Below are 15035 nucleotides of genomic sequence, written 5' to 3' on the forward strand. Positions count from 1 at the left end.
AATTCTTTGTGCATTGTTTAATTCTCACATTGGAAACTGACTAAAACAGAAAGCTTCTAGGCCGGGCACAGTGGCTCACACCTGTAGTCCCAGCACTTTGGGAGGCTGAGGTGGGTAGATCAGCTGAGATCAGGAGTTCAAGACCAACCTGATCAACATGGCTAAATCCTTTCTCTACTAAAAAACACAAAAATTAGCTGGACGTGGTAGTGGGTGCCTGTAGTCCCAGCTTCTGGGGAGGCTTGAGACAGGGAGAATTGCTTGAACCAAAGAGGCAGAGGTTGCAGTGAGCCAAGATCGCTTAAGGAGAAATAAATAAGGACGAAGAGTGCAGGATATAGTACCCTAAAATGGAGGATGGGGAAAGTATGTAAATATTGTCAATATATATATTTTTTTAATCTTTAAATTATTTTATTGTAATATTAAGAGAGAAAATAAATGAACTAAGTACTCAATTCAAGATAAACAAGCAATTATTTCAGAAAAAAAGATAATACAGAAGCACATTAGGCAGTGAAAAAATTAGACTTGATAACTAAATTCAAAAGCTTTTTGATATATTGTCAATATTTTACTAAATTTCCAAATAATACAAGAATAGAATACTGATAGGATAACCTAAGTTTTTTTGTGAGTCAGTGTATTAGTCAGAAAATTCACTAAAATGGTTTATGATTTTTGCTAGTTGTGAGAAAATATTTAAAATGAAGCCATGAAAAGAGGAAATACTATTGGTCAAATTTAGATACTTTGGAAGGAAAGAAAATTTCTATACTATCTATTAACACCATTGATTATATGCAATTATTGAGAAGAAACTCAGAGATTTTTTTTTTGAAACTGAATTTTGCTCTTGTCACCCATGCTGGAGTGCAGTGGTGTGATCTTGGCTCACTGCAGCCTCCACCTCTCAGGTTCAAGTAATTCACCTGTCTCAGCCTCCTTAGTAGCTGAGATTACAGGTGCCCACCACCATGCCTGGCTAACTTGTGTAATTTTAATAGAGATGGGGTTTCACCATGTTGGTCAGTCTGGTCTTAAACTCTTGACCTCAGGCGATGTTCCTGCCTAGGCCTCCCAAAGTGCTGGGATTACAGGTGTGAGCCACCGTGCCCAGCCCTTAAATTTCATTTAGATTGAAAATTCCAAGTAATGGAGAAGTGTGTTAAGAAAGTTACTGCTCTATTAGAGCAGTTTTTAAAATTTGACACTATTGACATTTTGGGCTAGATTTTTTTTTTTTTTTTTTTCTGAGACAGTTTCACTCTGTTGAGCAATCACAGCTTGTTGCAGCCTTGAACTCCTGGGCTCCTGCCTCAGCCTTCTGAGTAGCCAGGACCACAGGCACATACCACATACCTAGATAATTTTTTTTTTTTTTTTTGTAGAGTCAGGTTCTCACTGTGTTGCCCAGGCTTGTCTCGAACTCCTGGGTTCAAGCAGTCCTCCTGCTTAGCCTTACAAAGTAATTACAGGCATGAGTCACTGCACCCAGCCTTGGGCTGATACTTGCTGTGAGGAACTTTCCTGTGTGTTGCAGGATGTTTGGCAATATCCCTGGACAGCCAGGTGCAGTGGCTTACACCTGTAATGCCAGCACTTTGGGAGGCTGAGGTGGGTGGATCACTTGAGGCTGGGAGTTCAAGAGACCAGCCTGGCCAACATGGTGGAACACTGTCTCTACTAAAAATATAAAAATTAGCTGGGTGTGGTATGAGCTGAGGCACAAGAATCACTTGACCTCGGGAGGCTGAGGTTGCCGTGAGCCAAGATTGCACCACTGCACTCCAGCTTGGATGACAGAGCAAGACTCTGTCTTAAAAAAAAAAAAAAAAAAAAAAAGCCGGGCGCGGTGGCTCGAGCCTGTAATCCCAGCACTTTGGGAGGCCGAGGCAGGTGGATCACGAGGTCGAGAGATCGAGACCAACCTGGTCAACATGGTGAAACCCCATCTCTACTAAAAATATAAAAAATTAGCTGGGCGTGGTGGCGCATGCCTATAATCCCAGCTGCTCAGGAGGCTGAGGCAGGAGAATTGCCTGAGGCCAGGAGGCGGAGGTTGCGGTGAGCCGAGATTGCGCCATTGCACTCCAGCCTGGGTAACAAGAGCGAACCTCCGTCTGAAAAAAAAAAAAAAAAAAAAAAATCCCTGGCCTCCACCCACAAAAATGCCATTTGGACCCCCACCCCAAGTCCTGACAATAAAAAATGTCTTCAAGATGTTTGTTGCCAAATAACTCATTGAGGCCAACTGAGGTGGCTCATGACTTTAATCCTAGCACTTTGGGAGGCGGAGGCTGGCAGATCACTCAAGGCCAGGTGACTAGCCTGGCCGACATGGCGAAACCCATTTCTACTAAGAATGCAAAAAATAGCCAGACTTGGTGGTGCTCACCTGTAATCCCAGCTACTTGGGAGGCTGAGATATGAGAATTACTTGCACCTGAAAGGTGGAGGTTGCAGTGAGCCTTTTTAGCATAAAACTTGGCTTTTGCTGTTTTATGTTACCATATTTTTCCAGTGACTTGCGGTTATAGTTTGAACTACTCAGGAGAGTAAGGTGGTAGTATTGCTTGAGCCAAGGAGTTTGAAGCTGCAGTGAGCTATGATTTCTCCTCTGCACACCAGTCTGAGTAACAGAGCAAGATCCATTCCTGAAAAGAAAAAACTTGGGTGTTTTACTTTGCTTTGGATTTGTAGTATTTTCTAGTTAAGATAATAAACTTTCTGTGAGGTACATGAATACTTTTTCTTTTTTTGTTGAGATGGAGTCTCGCTGTGTCATCCAGGCTGGAGTGCAGTGGTGCAATCTCGACTCACTGCAAGAATCTTTGCATCCCAGGTTCAAGTGATACTCCTGCCTCAGCCTCTGGAGTAGCTGGGATAACAGGTGGCGCCACCACACCCTGCTAATTTTTTATATTTTTAGTAGAGCTAGGATTTCACCCTGAGCCTGGATAGTCTTAGTCTCCTGACATTGTGATCCACCTGCCTCAGCCTCCCAAAGTGCTGGGTGGTATTACAGGTGTGAGCCCCTGCACCCGGCCTTTAGTACTTTTTAGTTATTGTCTATCAAGTGATGAACTGTAATTCTGCATGTGTATGTTTTGAATGTGCAGTTGTATTTTTTTTTCTTTTTCTTTTTTTTTTTTTAGAGTGAGGGTTAGGGTGAGGGTAAGGGTTTAGAGTTAGGTTTAGGGTGAGAGTGAGGGTTACACAGTTGTACATTTAAATGTACAAATAGTGTTACAATTGTCCTTTTCTGATATGTTTCCAGTGTTCTTAAGATAAATTCCTGAAAGTGAATTTCTGTTTTGAATTTCAGAGAAACATGTCAGAGTTCTTTAAGTCTTACTGCAGCTTAGAAAGGTTGAAATAAAATCTTCATCAGGGCAGGTGTGGTGGCTGAGGCCTGTGATTCCATCACTTTGGGATTTAGCTAATTTGGCTGATTTAGCATGCTACTGCCACCTATACCTACTCCAGATCTACAAAAACCCCACAATACATTAGTAGCATTAAAATCCCTTTATTTCTTTCTTTTTGGAGACAGTGTCTGGCCCTGATAACCAGACTGGAGTGCAGTATCTTTCAGGAATTATATATCTCTATGTAGTTTGCCCCTTCTGTCTTTCCTGCCCCTAATATCTATCCTCAGTGGTTACCATGGTGAAACTTGGGTATCCAACAGGGGAAAAATAAAATTGTGTTGGGATGGGGAGGGATGTAAGGATAAGTTTTTAATACTTGATAAATGATTACTAACAGAATAAAAAACAGTGTTATCTGTCTTGCTTTTTTCACCATATAATATTCTTGGGAATTTATCTATTTATTTTATTTTATTTTATTTTGAGATGGAGATCTTGCTCTGTTGCCCAGGCTGGAGTGCAGTGGTGTGATCTCTGCTCACCACAACCTCTGCCTCCTGGGTTCAAGCGAGTCTCCTGCCTCGGCCTCCAGAGTAGCTGGGATTACAGGTGCGCACCACCATGCCTCGCTAATTTTTTGTATTTTTAGTAGAGATGGGGTTTCACCATGTTGGCCAGGCTGGTCTCGAACTCCTGACCTGGTGATTTGCCCACCTTGGCCTTCCAAAGGGAGGAAGGAGAAGGGAAGGGAGAGGAGGGAAAAGATTTTCTTTTTTTTTTTTTTTTTTTGAGGCGGCGTTTCACTCTTGTTACCCAGGCTGGAGTGCAATGGTGCGATCTTGGCTCACCGCAACCTCCGCCTCCTGGGTTTAGGCAATTCACCTGCCTCAGCCTTCTGAGTAGCTGGGATCACAGGCACGTGCCACTATGCCCAGCTAATGTTTTGTATTTTTAGTAGAGATGGGGTTTCACCTTGTTGACCAGGTTGGTCTCGATCTCTTGACCTCATGATCCACCGACCTCGGCCTCCCAAAGTGCTGGGATTACAGGCTTGAGCCACTGCGCCCGGCCGTGAAAAGATTTTTAAAGAGGCAGAATTTTTCTTTTGAAAGAGGAGATTTAATTCCTCAAACAATAAGCCAAAATAAAGACAGCATGAGGCCAAAAGTGCTGGGAATTTATAGGCGTGAGCCACTGTGCCTAGCTGCTGATGGTTTTATAACAGCACTTAATAGATATACCTTATTTTTCAAAGAAGGCTGTGTATTATTAAAGTTATTTCACAATATATTAATGTCTCCTTTTGATAGGTATATACGTTTTTGTCTTTTTGATCTAGTGTTGTTTTTAAGGCAGTTTAAAAACTATAGTAAGTAAAACAGGCTGGGCATGGTGACTCACACCTGTAATCCCAGCACTTTGGGAGACCGAGGCAGACAGATCACCTGAAGGTTAGGAGTTCGAGACGAGCCTGGCCAACATGGTTGAAACGCTGTCTCTACTAAAAATACAAAAAATTAGCCAGGCATGGTGGTGCACCCCTGTAATCTCAGCTACTCAGCTGGCTGACACAGGAGAATCACTGTAACCTGGGAGGCAGAGGTTGCAGTGAGCCGAGATTGCACCACTGCACTCTAGCCTGGGCAACAAGAGCAAAATTCTTTCTCAAAAAAAAGTAAAACATTAAGGTTTTATTTTTTGAGACAGGGTCTCCCTCTGTTACCCAGGCTGGAGTATAGTGGTGTGATTGTATAGCTACTGCAGCCTCCAACTCTTGAGCTCAAATCATTCTTCTGCCTCACCCTCCCAAGTAGCTAGTACTATAGGTGTGCACCACCATGCTCAGCTGTTTCTTTTTTTTTATTTTTATTTTTGTATGGACAGTCTTGCTCTGTTGCCCAGACTGGTCTCAAACTCCTGAGCTCAAGTGATTCTCCTGCCTCAGCTACTCAAAGTGCTGGGATTGTAGGTGTGAACCACCAGGCTAGGCCTGCTTTGTTTTTGTTAGCGTGGGCGACTGCTGATTACTGCTGGCTATTTGTGTATCCCTAAATTGCTTCTTTGTTCTTAGCCATTTGTCCCCATTTGGTTGTTTTTTCACACTGACTTCTGGGAATAATTATGTTCTTTTTCTTTTGATTTACCTTAAAAATTTTTACTGATACATAATAGTTGTTTGTGTACATTATATATACTTGAAGAGTTAGGCTTACTTGGATTCCAGCCTTTAGTAATCCCATGAAGGTGAGCAAACTGAAATGTATTTACTAGTTGTAGTCATTTGGTTTGTAATACATAATAGAAATGGTGCTTATCCTAAAAGAGAAAAATAGAAAGCTTCAGGATGAGGGATCAGAAACTGAAAAGGCAGTGAATATTGCATAGAGGTTAAGTGCTGGGGTTTTTGGATTTTCTCTTTCCTTTTTTTTTTTTTTAAAGATAGAGTCTGATCTGATACCCAGGCTGAGCGCAGTGGTGTGATCGTGGCTCACTTCAACCTCTGTCCTCTGGGCTCAAGCGATCCTCCCACCTCAGCCACCTGAGTAGGTGGGACCGCAGGTGTGCGCCACCATACTCAGCTATTTTGTGTTTTTGGTAGAGATGGGTCTCACCATGTTGCCCAGGCTGTTGCCCAGGCTGTTGCTGGATTTTCATACCAAAATAAACCTCTGCTACTTACTTGCTCTTGTGACCAAAATGGCAAGTTATGTTTGGATTATTTTCTTTCATCTGCTGGGTCAGCAAACTTTTTTTTTTTTTTTTGAGACGGAGTTTCACTCTTGTTACCCAGACTGGAGTGCAATGGCATGATCTTGGCTCACCGAAACCTCCGCCTCCTGGGTTCAAGCAATTCTCCTGCCTCAGCCTCCCAAGTAGCTGGGACTCACAGGCACGCACCACAATCCCCAGCTAATTTTTGTATTTTTAGTGGAGACGGGATTTCACCTTGTTGACCAGGATGGTCTTGATCTCTTGACCTCATGATCCACCCACCTCCGCCTCCCAAAGTGCTGGGATTACAGGCGTGAGCCACGGCGCCTGGCCCAGCAAACTTTTTTGAGTAAGGTAGGGCCAGGTAGTAAATATGTAGTCTGCTTTGTGGACTGCTTAGGGTCTCTGTCATATGTTCTTTGTTTTCTTTACAGCCTTTAACAAGTCAAAAAAACCCAGTCCTTAGCCTTTTCTGTAGCATAATAAAGAAGAAATAAAAGTGCTTATATTATATGTGGTGCATACTAAAAGTTTATTAGTGGTGACTGGCAGTTTAACTAATTGACATTCTCTTGTGTTAGGTTATTACAGCAGTTGGCCTACTATGGCCTCTGTGCAAATGTGGCCCACTCCCTGTGTTTGTATAACCTGTGAGCTAAGCATTAAGCATTATTGCTTAAATCAACGAAGTTTGTATGGTGTACAACATGTTTTGATGTGTGTACATTATGGAATGGGTAACTGAAGCTAATATTACCTCACATGCTTTTTTTGGGTGGTCAGGGTGTTTAAAATCTATTCTTAATAATTTTCAGGTATACAATATGTTATTAATTATAGTCAACAATAGATCTCCTGAACTTACTTTTTCCAACATATTCCCAGTGCCACCCTCTGCTAATAATTAATTTTTAATGGCTGGGGAAAAAATTGAAAGAACTATTTGATGACATTTGAACATTATATAAAATTCTTAGATCATTGTTCATAAATACAAACTTTTATTAGAACATAGCCATAGTTGGCCAGGTGTGGTGGCTCATGCCTGTAATTTCAGCACTTTGGGAGGGTGAGGTGGGTGGATCACCTGAGGTCAGGAGTTTGAGACCAGCCTGACCAACATGGAGAAATCCTGTCTCTACTAAAAATACAAAATTTGCTGGGTGTGGTGGCACATGCCTGTAATCCCAGCTACTTGGGAGGCTGAGGGAGGAGACTCGCTTGAACCAGGGAGGCAAGGCAGAGGTTGTGGTGAGTGGAGATCGTGCCATTGCTCTTCAGCCTGGGCAACAAGAGCAAAACTCTGTCTCAAGCAAAAAAAAAAAAAAACAAAAAAACAACATAGCCATGCTTATTTATATGTTGAAATACAGTTCAATTTGTCAGGTGACCAATTTATTAGTATCGATTAAGATGTTGAGTGGCTTATTCAAGTGTGGTTTTGTGGAATGAAAGAGACAGGAGGGATTATGAGGACTCTCTTGCCAGGATTGATGTATTTCACTTTTTTTTTGACAGGAAGGTTTAGGTTCTAATTTCTTAGCAACTCTACTTACTGCCTCCATCTGATCTATATGTAGGAGGAGGTGGATTTCAGCAGAGAATAACATCTGTACATTTTGATGAATTCTTTTCACTTTTTATTTTTTAAAGAGGGAATTTTGGCCGGGCACAGTGATTCACACTTGTAATTCCAGCACTTTGGGAGGCCAAGGTGGGTGGCACCTGAGGTCAGGAGTTTGAGACCAGCCTGGTCAAGACATTGAGACCATCCTGGCCTGTCTTGGCCAGGTGAAACCTTGTCTCTACTAAAACATGGTAAAACCCTGTCTCTACTAAAAAATAAACAAAATTAGCTGGGGGTGGTGGCGTATTCCTGTAATCCCAGCTACTTGGGAGATAGGTGAATTGATTGAACCCAGGAGGCGGAGGTTTCACTTAGCTGAGATTGCACCACTGCACTCCAGCCTGGGTGACAGAGTGAGGCTCCATCTCAGAAAAAAAAAAAAAAAGGAGGGTAGGGGTGAATTTCATTATGTTGTGTGAGCTAGAGTGTAGCACCTTTATAGGCACCATCATAGAATACTACAACTCCCATACTGCTGGACTGAAGTGATTCTTCCTCCTCTGTTTCCCCAGTAGCTGGAATAACAGACCTGTGTCACCATGCCCAGCTGTCTTTTTTGTTTTGTTTTGAGACAGAGCCTCGCTCTGTTGCCAGGTTGGAGTGCAGTGGCATGCTCTCAGCTCACTGTAACCTCTGCCTTTTGGGTTCAAGTGATTCTTCTGCTTCAGCCTCCCAAGTAGCTGGGACCATAGGCACACGCCACCACAGCCAGCTAATTTTTGTATTTTTAGTAGAGGCGGGGTTTTACCAAGTTGTCCAGGATGGTCTTGATCTCTTGACCTCCTGATCCCACCTGCCTGCGCCTCCCAAAGTGGAGATTACAGGTGTGAGCCACCGTATTGCCACCTTTGCCTTTTATTCTGGAGTCTTTTATTCATATTGCTAGAAATCTGGAGAAGAAAGAAAGGCATAATCTCTAGAGAAAAGCTATTTTTTTCTACAGATAATTCTGAGCTTTAGTTTTGCCCACGTTGGTTGCCTATGGCCAATTCCTGGATTATTTACACATTTCCAGACATAGCTATGTGAAAGCAGGGTTTGTTTTTATAGTGTTTTGAGCCTTTGGTTCCAGTTCTCCTTCCACTCTTGTTCTGTAAGGATCCATGTGGCAGCAACAGAGTGGCCCAGCCCTTATGATTGGTTCCTTAAAAAGGCCTTAGTATATTCAGATCTGGGTGGTCTTTCCTGGAACAGGGCTCAGCATGTCCTACTTTGACCATGGAAGAGTTAATTCATATTCTGTCTGTGAGTTGTATCTCCAGTAATTTGGTTTTCAGCAAGTGGCCCTGTGTTAGGAGGAGTGGTTTATATTAGAACAGAACAGTCCTTCCAGAGTAATTTTTTCCATTATTTCAGATTTAAGCTTTTTTTTTTTTTTTTAAAGGCTCTCACTCTGTCACCCAGGCTGGAGAGCAGTGACATGATGATAGCTCACTGGAACCTCCACCTCCCTGGGCCCAGGTGATTCTCCCACGTCAGCCTCCCAAGTGTCTGGGACTATGGGCATGAACCATGAGGCTGGCTAATTTTTGTGATTTTTGTAGAGTCAGGGTTTCGCCATGTTGCCCAGGCTGATCTTGAACTCCTGGTCTCAAGTGATCTGCCTGCCTTGGCCTTCCAAAGTGCTAGAATTAGAGGTGTGAGCTACCACACCTGGACTACTTCTCTTAGTCTGAACACTATATTTAAATCTAATAATTCAGACATGGTCCATTTCATACTTGACAGAAAGTATGAGTCAAAGACTCAAATTATTCACATTCTCAGATGTCAAATGTAGGCTTATAAAATAAAACAAAAATGTCCTTTAAAATTTGTCTTAAAGGTAGTTAAATTAATTTTAAGGGCTAACCTTGAACTGTTACAAGTAGGACAGGAGGGAAGCAAGTATAAGAGCTAAATCTAGTGTCCTGTAGATCTTTGTGTTTCTTACCCTACCCTTTAGAAAGGGTGGGGGTGGGCATGGATAAAACACACAGTTAATTTGTAGAGGGTGGAGTTTTGGTACTTTTGTTCCCTGACCATGCCCTGGAGTTGTTTGGTGGTTTTTTATTTTTATTTTTTGATGGAGTCTTGCTCTGTTGCCTATGCTGGAGTGCAGTGGCACAATCTTGGCTGACCACATCCTCCACCTCCTCGGGTCAAGCTATTCTCCTGCCTCAGTCTCCTAAGGAGCCGGGATTACAGGTGCATGCCACTACACCTGGCTAATTTTATATATATATATATATATATATATATATATATTTTTTTTTTTTTTTTTTTTTTTTGAGATGGAGTTTCGCTCTTGTTACCCAGGCTGGAGTGCAATGGCGCGATCTCGGCTCACCGCAACCTCCGCCTCCTGGGTTCAGGCAATTCTCCTGCCTCAGCCTCCTGAGTAGCTGGGATTACAGGCACGCGCCACAATGCCCAGCTAATTTTTTGTATTTTTAGTAGAGACGGGGTTTCACCATGTTGACCAGGATGGTCTCGATCTCTTGACCTCGTGATCCACCTGCCTCGGCCTCCCAAAGTGCTGGGATTACAGGCTTGAGCCACCGCGCCCGGCCTAATTTTTTATATTTTTAGTAGAGATGGAGTTTCACCGTATTGGCCAAGCTGGTCTTGAACTCCTGACCTTGTAATCACCTGCCTCCGCCTCCCAGAGTTCTGGGATTACAAGTGTGAGCCACTACACCTGACTGGAGTTATTTTATTTTATTTAATTCTGCCTTTGGCATGCTGTTATCACTTCCTTACTACTATGAATCCTATTTTATCTGTTGCCTAGCATATTGTCAGAGTGCTTAAAATACTCTAAAAGCTATTTCCAGAAGGAGCTTTAATAAGACATTAAAATATTTAATCTCCCAAATATAAATATTCTAGAACAAAGCATTCTGGAGAAGAAAACATTGGTTGATTTAACACAACTTACTTTCCCAAAACAAGGCACCTTTTGATTTTCTGTAAACATTGACTTCATTAAGCTTTTCCCTTGCTGCTAAATTTGCACTGTCCGTTTCTTAAATTGCAGAGTTAGTGACATAATTTGTTATAAATACTCGAATGTAAGGTTTTTAGCAGCATGTGTGTGATAGCTGTTAGGGAATTCACTTACGTTTTACTTAGGAGCCTAGGAAGTAGAACCTCGAAGTTTCAGTGGGAATTTTTTTTTTATTTGAAAGATTAAATAGGTAAAAAGTCATCTTGAATTTCTATTAAACTTTTTTTGTATAATGTCAGAAGTAAAAGTTCCCCACATCTGCTTATAGCCTGTTTGTATCCTTCCTGACTTGATTGATTAAATGGACATATCTATATACATGTGCATGTAATTCTAATTTTTGCTTAGTGACAAAAACAAAACAAGCTATACATACTGGTGACTATTGCTTTTTTCAAGTATGTCATGAGTCATTTTCCAGGTCAGTTCATCTAGATCTCCCTCATTCTTTTTTAATAGCTACATACTCCACTATTATGGATGTACCATATTTATGCAACCGGTTCCCTACTGATGGACATACGGTTGTGTCTAGTTTTTTGCTGGCATTATAATAGGTTAGAGCCTGTAATGAATGGTAAGGAAGTAAGTAGATGATAGCACTACTACTTTAAAGGAAAAAGTAGAGAAGAAACTTCCTTTGCCATAGCACTTACTAAATGAAATTTAATAAAAACACTGTCAAAAGTTGGGAGGACCGAAATTGATACTTTTTCTCTGATCTTTTTGCCATGTGTATATCTGAATTCTTTGTTTTTAAAGAAGAAACAGCATTGAAGCATTATTTGGGGGGAAAAACACACACACAAAATCCAGCAACTCAGCATTCATGAGCAACTCTATACTATACCAGTATGTGCCTGTGCAGTGGAAGGAAAACAATTTTGGTAAGGATTGAAACTTTAGCTTTAAAATTCCAACAGGTTGATATTCTAATGAATGATAAATCAAATAACAATTTAAATATTCTTGTATTGACAGTGATTTTTTTTTATCACCATATCTTTGTTATCTGTAATTTTAGTTTTAAGCTTTTCCCTTTTTTCTTTAAAGAAAAAAATCTGAATTTGCAGCCAAAAAAATTAGATATCCTAAGGTTGTATTACTTCTGACTTTTATTAATATCAACATTTATTAGAGATGTTTATGAGCCGACTTTGTCCTTTTCTTCAAGGGGCCAAGTTCACTAATTGCTGAGTTTTATACATATGACAGCAACAGTCCTTTTGTAGGTGTGTGTTGCATCCGTCTAGATACTTTAAAATGCTCATCTATTTCATTTTTAAAATTATACGTGGGGTATTATAATCAGTAGTTTTTTGTTAAACATATTACATCCGTTGTTTATTTCACTAATGTGAATTTTTTCTACCTTTTGCTTGATATAGGAAATATATCCTGGGCAATTCCAGCCATCTCTATGTCACAAATTCATAGCCTTGTCAGATAAGGAAGGAAAACTGCTTCGCAACTATACCCAGAACATAGACACGCTGGAACAGGTTGCAGGAATCCAAAGGATAATTCAGTGTCATGGTTAGTAAACTTCAGAATGGTTTTCTATAGTTTTATTTTAGTTTTATAGGAAAAATCAGGATTAGAAAGCAGACTGCCATCTAGAAGTGGAGATTAAGCATTGTTTAATCGTGTTATCTCATTAATGTAGATAACCTCAGGAAAGTGGAAAGCGAAAATAATAAGAACAAAAGTATTGGCCTTTATATAAAACCTCAGATAAGAGTGTGCTTTTGGATTTCAAAGATGTTGCTGTTGCTTGCAGTCTTTTCTGGTCTGATGCTGTGGCTGCCTGTAGTCCTAGCACTTTAGGAGGCCAAGGCGAGCGGACCACATGAGGCCAGGAGTTTGAGAATGGCCAGCGTGGTGAAACCCTGTCTTGACTAAATGTGCAAAAATAAGCTGGGCATACTTGGGAGGTTTAGGCATGAGAATCACTTTAACCCAGGAGTTGGAGGTTGCAGTGAGCTGAGATCGTGCCATTGCACTCCAGCCTGGGTGACAGAGTAAGACTCTTAAAAGAAAAATTTTTTTATAAGAATAATATTAGCTACTAATGAAGAAAAATAAGACATCTTTAGTTTATGAAACTATAAGAGAACTGGATAGTTGAGATGTACAGGATTCAGAGATATAGAAATGTTTAATGTAAAGCAAATATGAACAGGTCATTTTCTTATGTATCTGAACTGTTTCTAAGAACTGCTAAGCTTAGGTAGTAGAATTGGAACTATCCAACTTTGCAGGATTTTAGCCCTGGAGGAGTGAGTTGTTTTGTTGAAAAGAGTAGCTTTATGTATTTTCTTTTTTTTTTTAATGAGTTGAAAAGAGTAGCTTTAGAAGGCATCGTTGTATCAGTGTCTCAGCGATTGAGAATTGTATTTATTCTATGTAAAAATAAGTATATATGTAAATTCTTTATCTCCTAGATTCTCCTGTAGCGTATCACAAAATCTGCAGGGTGTTCTGAGTTTTAAAATAAAGTTAAAAACAAAAATTTTTAAACTCTCTTAACTTTGCAGACTTCATAACCTTTGTAGTGTGTCAACTCTCTTAATTTGTCAAACTTTATAACATTTGTGGTGTGTTCAAGAAACAAATAACTTCTTTAATAAAGCATGTATATGTTGGTTATTTTTAGGTTCCTTTGCAGCAGCATCTTGCCTGATTTGTAAATACAAAGTTGACTGTGAAGCTGTTCGAGGAGATATTTTTAATCAGGTAATTTGTTTCCTATATTTTAGGAATTGTGCATGTCTCTGATGTATTTCTTCTTTTGCCTCAAAACCCTTTTTTTCCCGATGCAGGAAGAAAATAGTTAGCATTGGGAATTTTGGTGAAATACACAAGAACCTTTCAGTACCTTAAATAAAAAACAGGTCTATAAAGTCTCTTAAAATTATGAAATTGGCTTCTCAGTGTCCAAGCCAAACATAAAATACAAGATCATAAGCAAGTGTTGTTATGGTAGTTTTTCTCCTCCTCCTCCCTTTTTGTGTCTGTCAGGTTTGGACCTTATATTTGTTGTGGTAATCTTTTTAAAGTATTTCATACATATTCATTGCCAAAAAATATAGGAAAATGTAGCAGAAAATAAAAATTACCCAGAAATATATCCTATGTGTTTAGCAATATATAGAGTTAATCATGTCATTATGAAAGAGGAAGAACAGTATAGTAAAATGGAATCGTTGGTTGGGTGCAGTGGCTCATGCTTAATCCCAGCACTTTGGAAGGCTGAGGTGGGTGGATCATTTGAGGTCAGCCTGGCGAACATGGCAAAATGCTGTCTCTCCTAAAAATACAAAAATTAGCCTGACATGGTGGCGTACACCTTTAATACCAGCTATTGAGAGGCTGAGGCAGGAGAATTCACTTGAACCCGGGAGGTGGAGGTTGCAGTGAGCCGAGAGATCATGCCACTGCACTCCAGCCTGGGCAACAGAACAAGACTCCATCTCAAAAAATAAAATGGAATCGTTTTATTTTACAAATTTGTATTTTATTTATTTATTTATTTTTAGAGGCAGGGTTTCACCATGTTGTCCAGGCTGGTCTCTATCTCCTGACCTCATGATCTGCCCTCCTTGGCCTCCCAAAGTGCTAGGATTACAGGCATGAGCCCCACTGCACCTGGCATGTATTTTTTTTAAAAGGATCAATTCCCATTTTGTGTATATACACACATTGTATTTTTCCTCTTAATATATGATGGATTCTTGAATGTCAGTGTTTTTCTGCATAGATATTATAATGTCATAATATTTCATTGTTTCATAGTATGTTAATAAACTTTCCATTATTGAAAGTTTGACGTTTAGATTGTAATCCAGTTGCTGTTTATCCATAGCTTTTTTTTTTTTTTTTTTAATAATTCTGAAATGTTTTCTTGAAAGTATGGAAATGTTGTCTATTTCTAACTTGGGCTTACTCTTCACTTCTCTCCCTCAACCAAAATCTGAACATATGTAGGTAGTTCCTCGATGTCCTAGGTGCCCAGCTGATGAACCACTTGCTATCATGAAACCAGAGATTGTGTTTTTTGGTGAAAATTTACCAGAACAGTTTCATAGAGCCATGAAGTATGACAAAGATGAAGCTGATCTCCTGATTGTTATTGGGTCTTCCCTCAAAGTAAGACCAGTAGCACTAATTCCAAGTAAGTTGGTGATGGTTTTTGGAAAACATTTCTATATATAATGCCATGGGTTGTGGATCTGTGTAATAGACCGTAGTAATCTTACTCTGCTTCTGTTTGAAAGAGTGGTGAAGGCCAGGGGCGGTGGCTCAAGCCTATAATCCCAGCACTTTGGGAGGC

General features: G+C 40.3%; 1 protein-coding gene across 2 annotated transcripts in view; it reads left to right on the top strand.

Annotated features, from left to right (window-relative positions):
* The window catches only part of SIRT1 (sirtuin 1), a 45158-nt gene that overhangs the window by 14425 nt on the left and 15698 nt on the right, over window positions 1–15035 (top strand). Inside the window, exons 1-4 of one of the 2 annotated variants that reach the window (XM_003928682.4) lie at window positions 10046–11589; window positions 12091–12238; window positions 13359–13438; window positions 14690–14876. In XM_003928682.4, the coding sequence (XP_003928731.1) occupies window positions 11557–11589; window positions 12091–12238; window positions 13359–13438; window positions 14690–14876 (448 nt within the window). In that variant the 5' untranslated portion in view covers window positions 10046–11556. Of the gene's footprint in view, window positions 1–10045; window positions 11590–12090; window positions 12239–13358; window positions 13439–14689; window positions 14877–15035 lie in introns of those variants that run through there. The other variant, XM_039478420.2, reaches the window with a different exon arrangement.

This window comes from Saimiri boliviensis, chromosome 12 (assembly GCF_048565385.1).
Source record: "Saimiri boliviensis isolate mSaiBol1 chromosome 12, mSaiBol1.pri, whole genome shotgun sequence".
Classification (NCBI taxonomy): Eukaryota; Metazoa; Chordata; class Mammalia; order Primates; family Cebidae; genus Saimiri; species Saimiri boliviensis.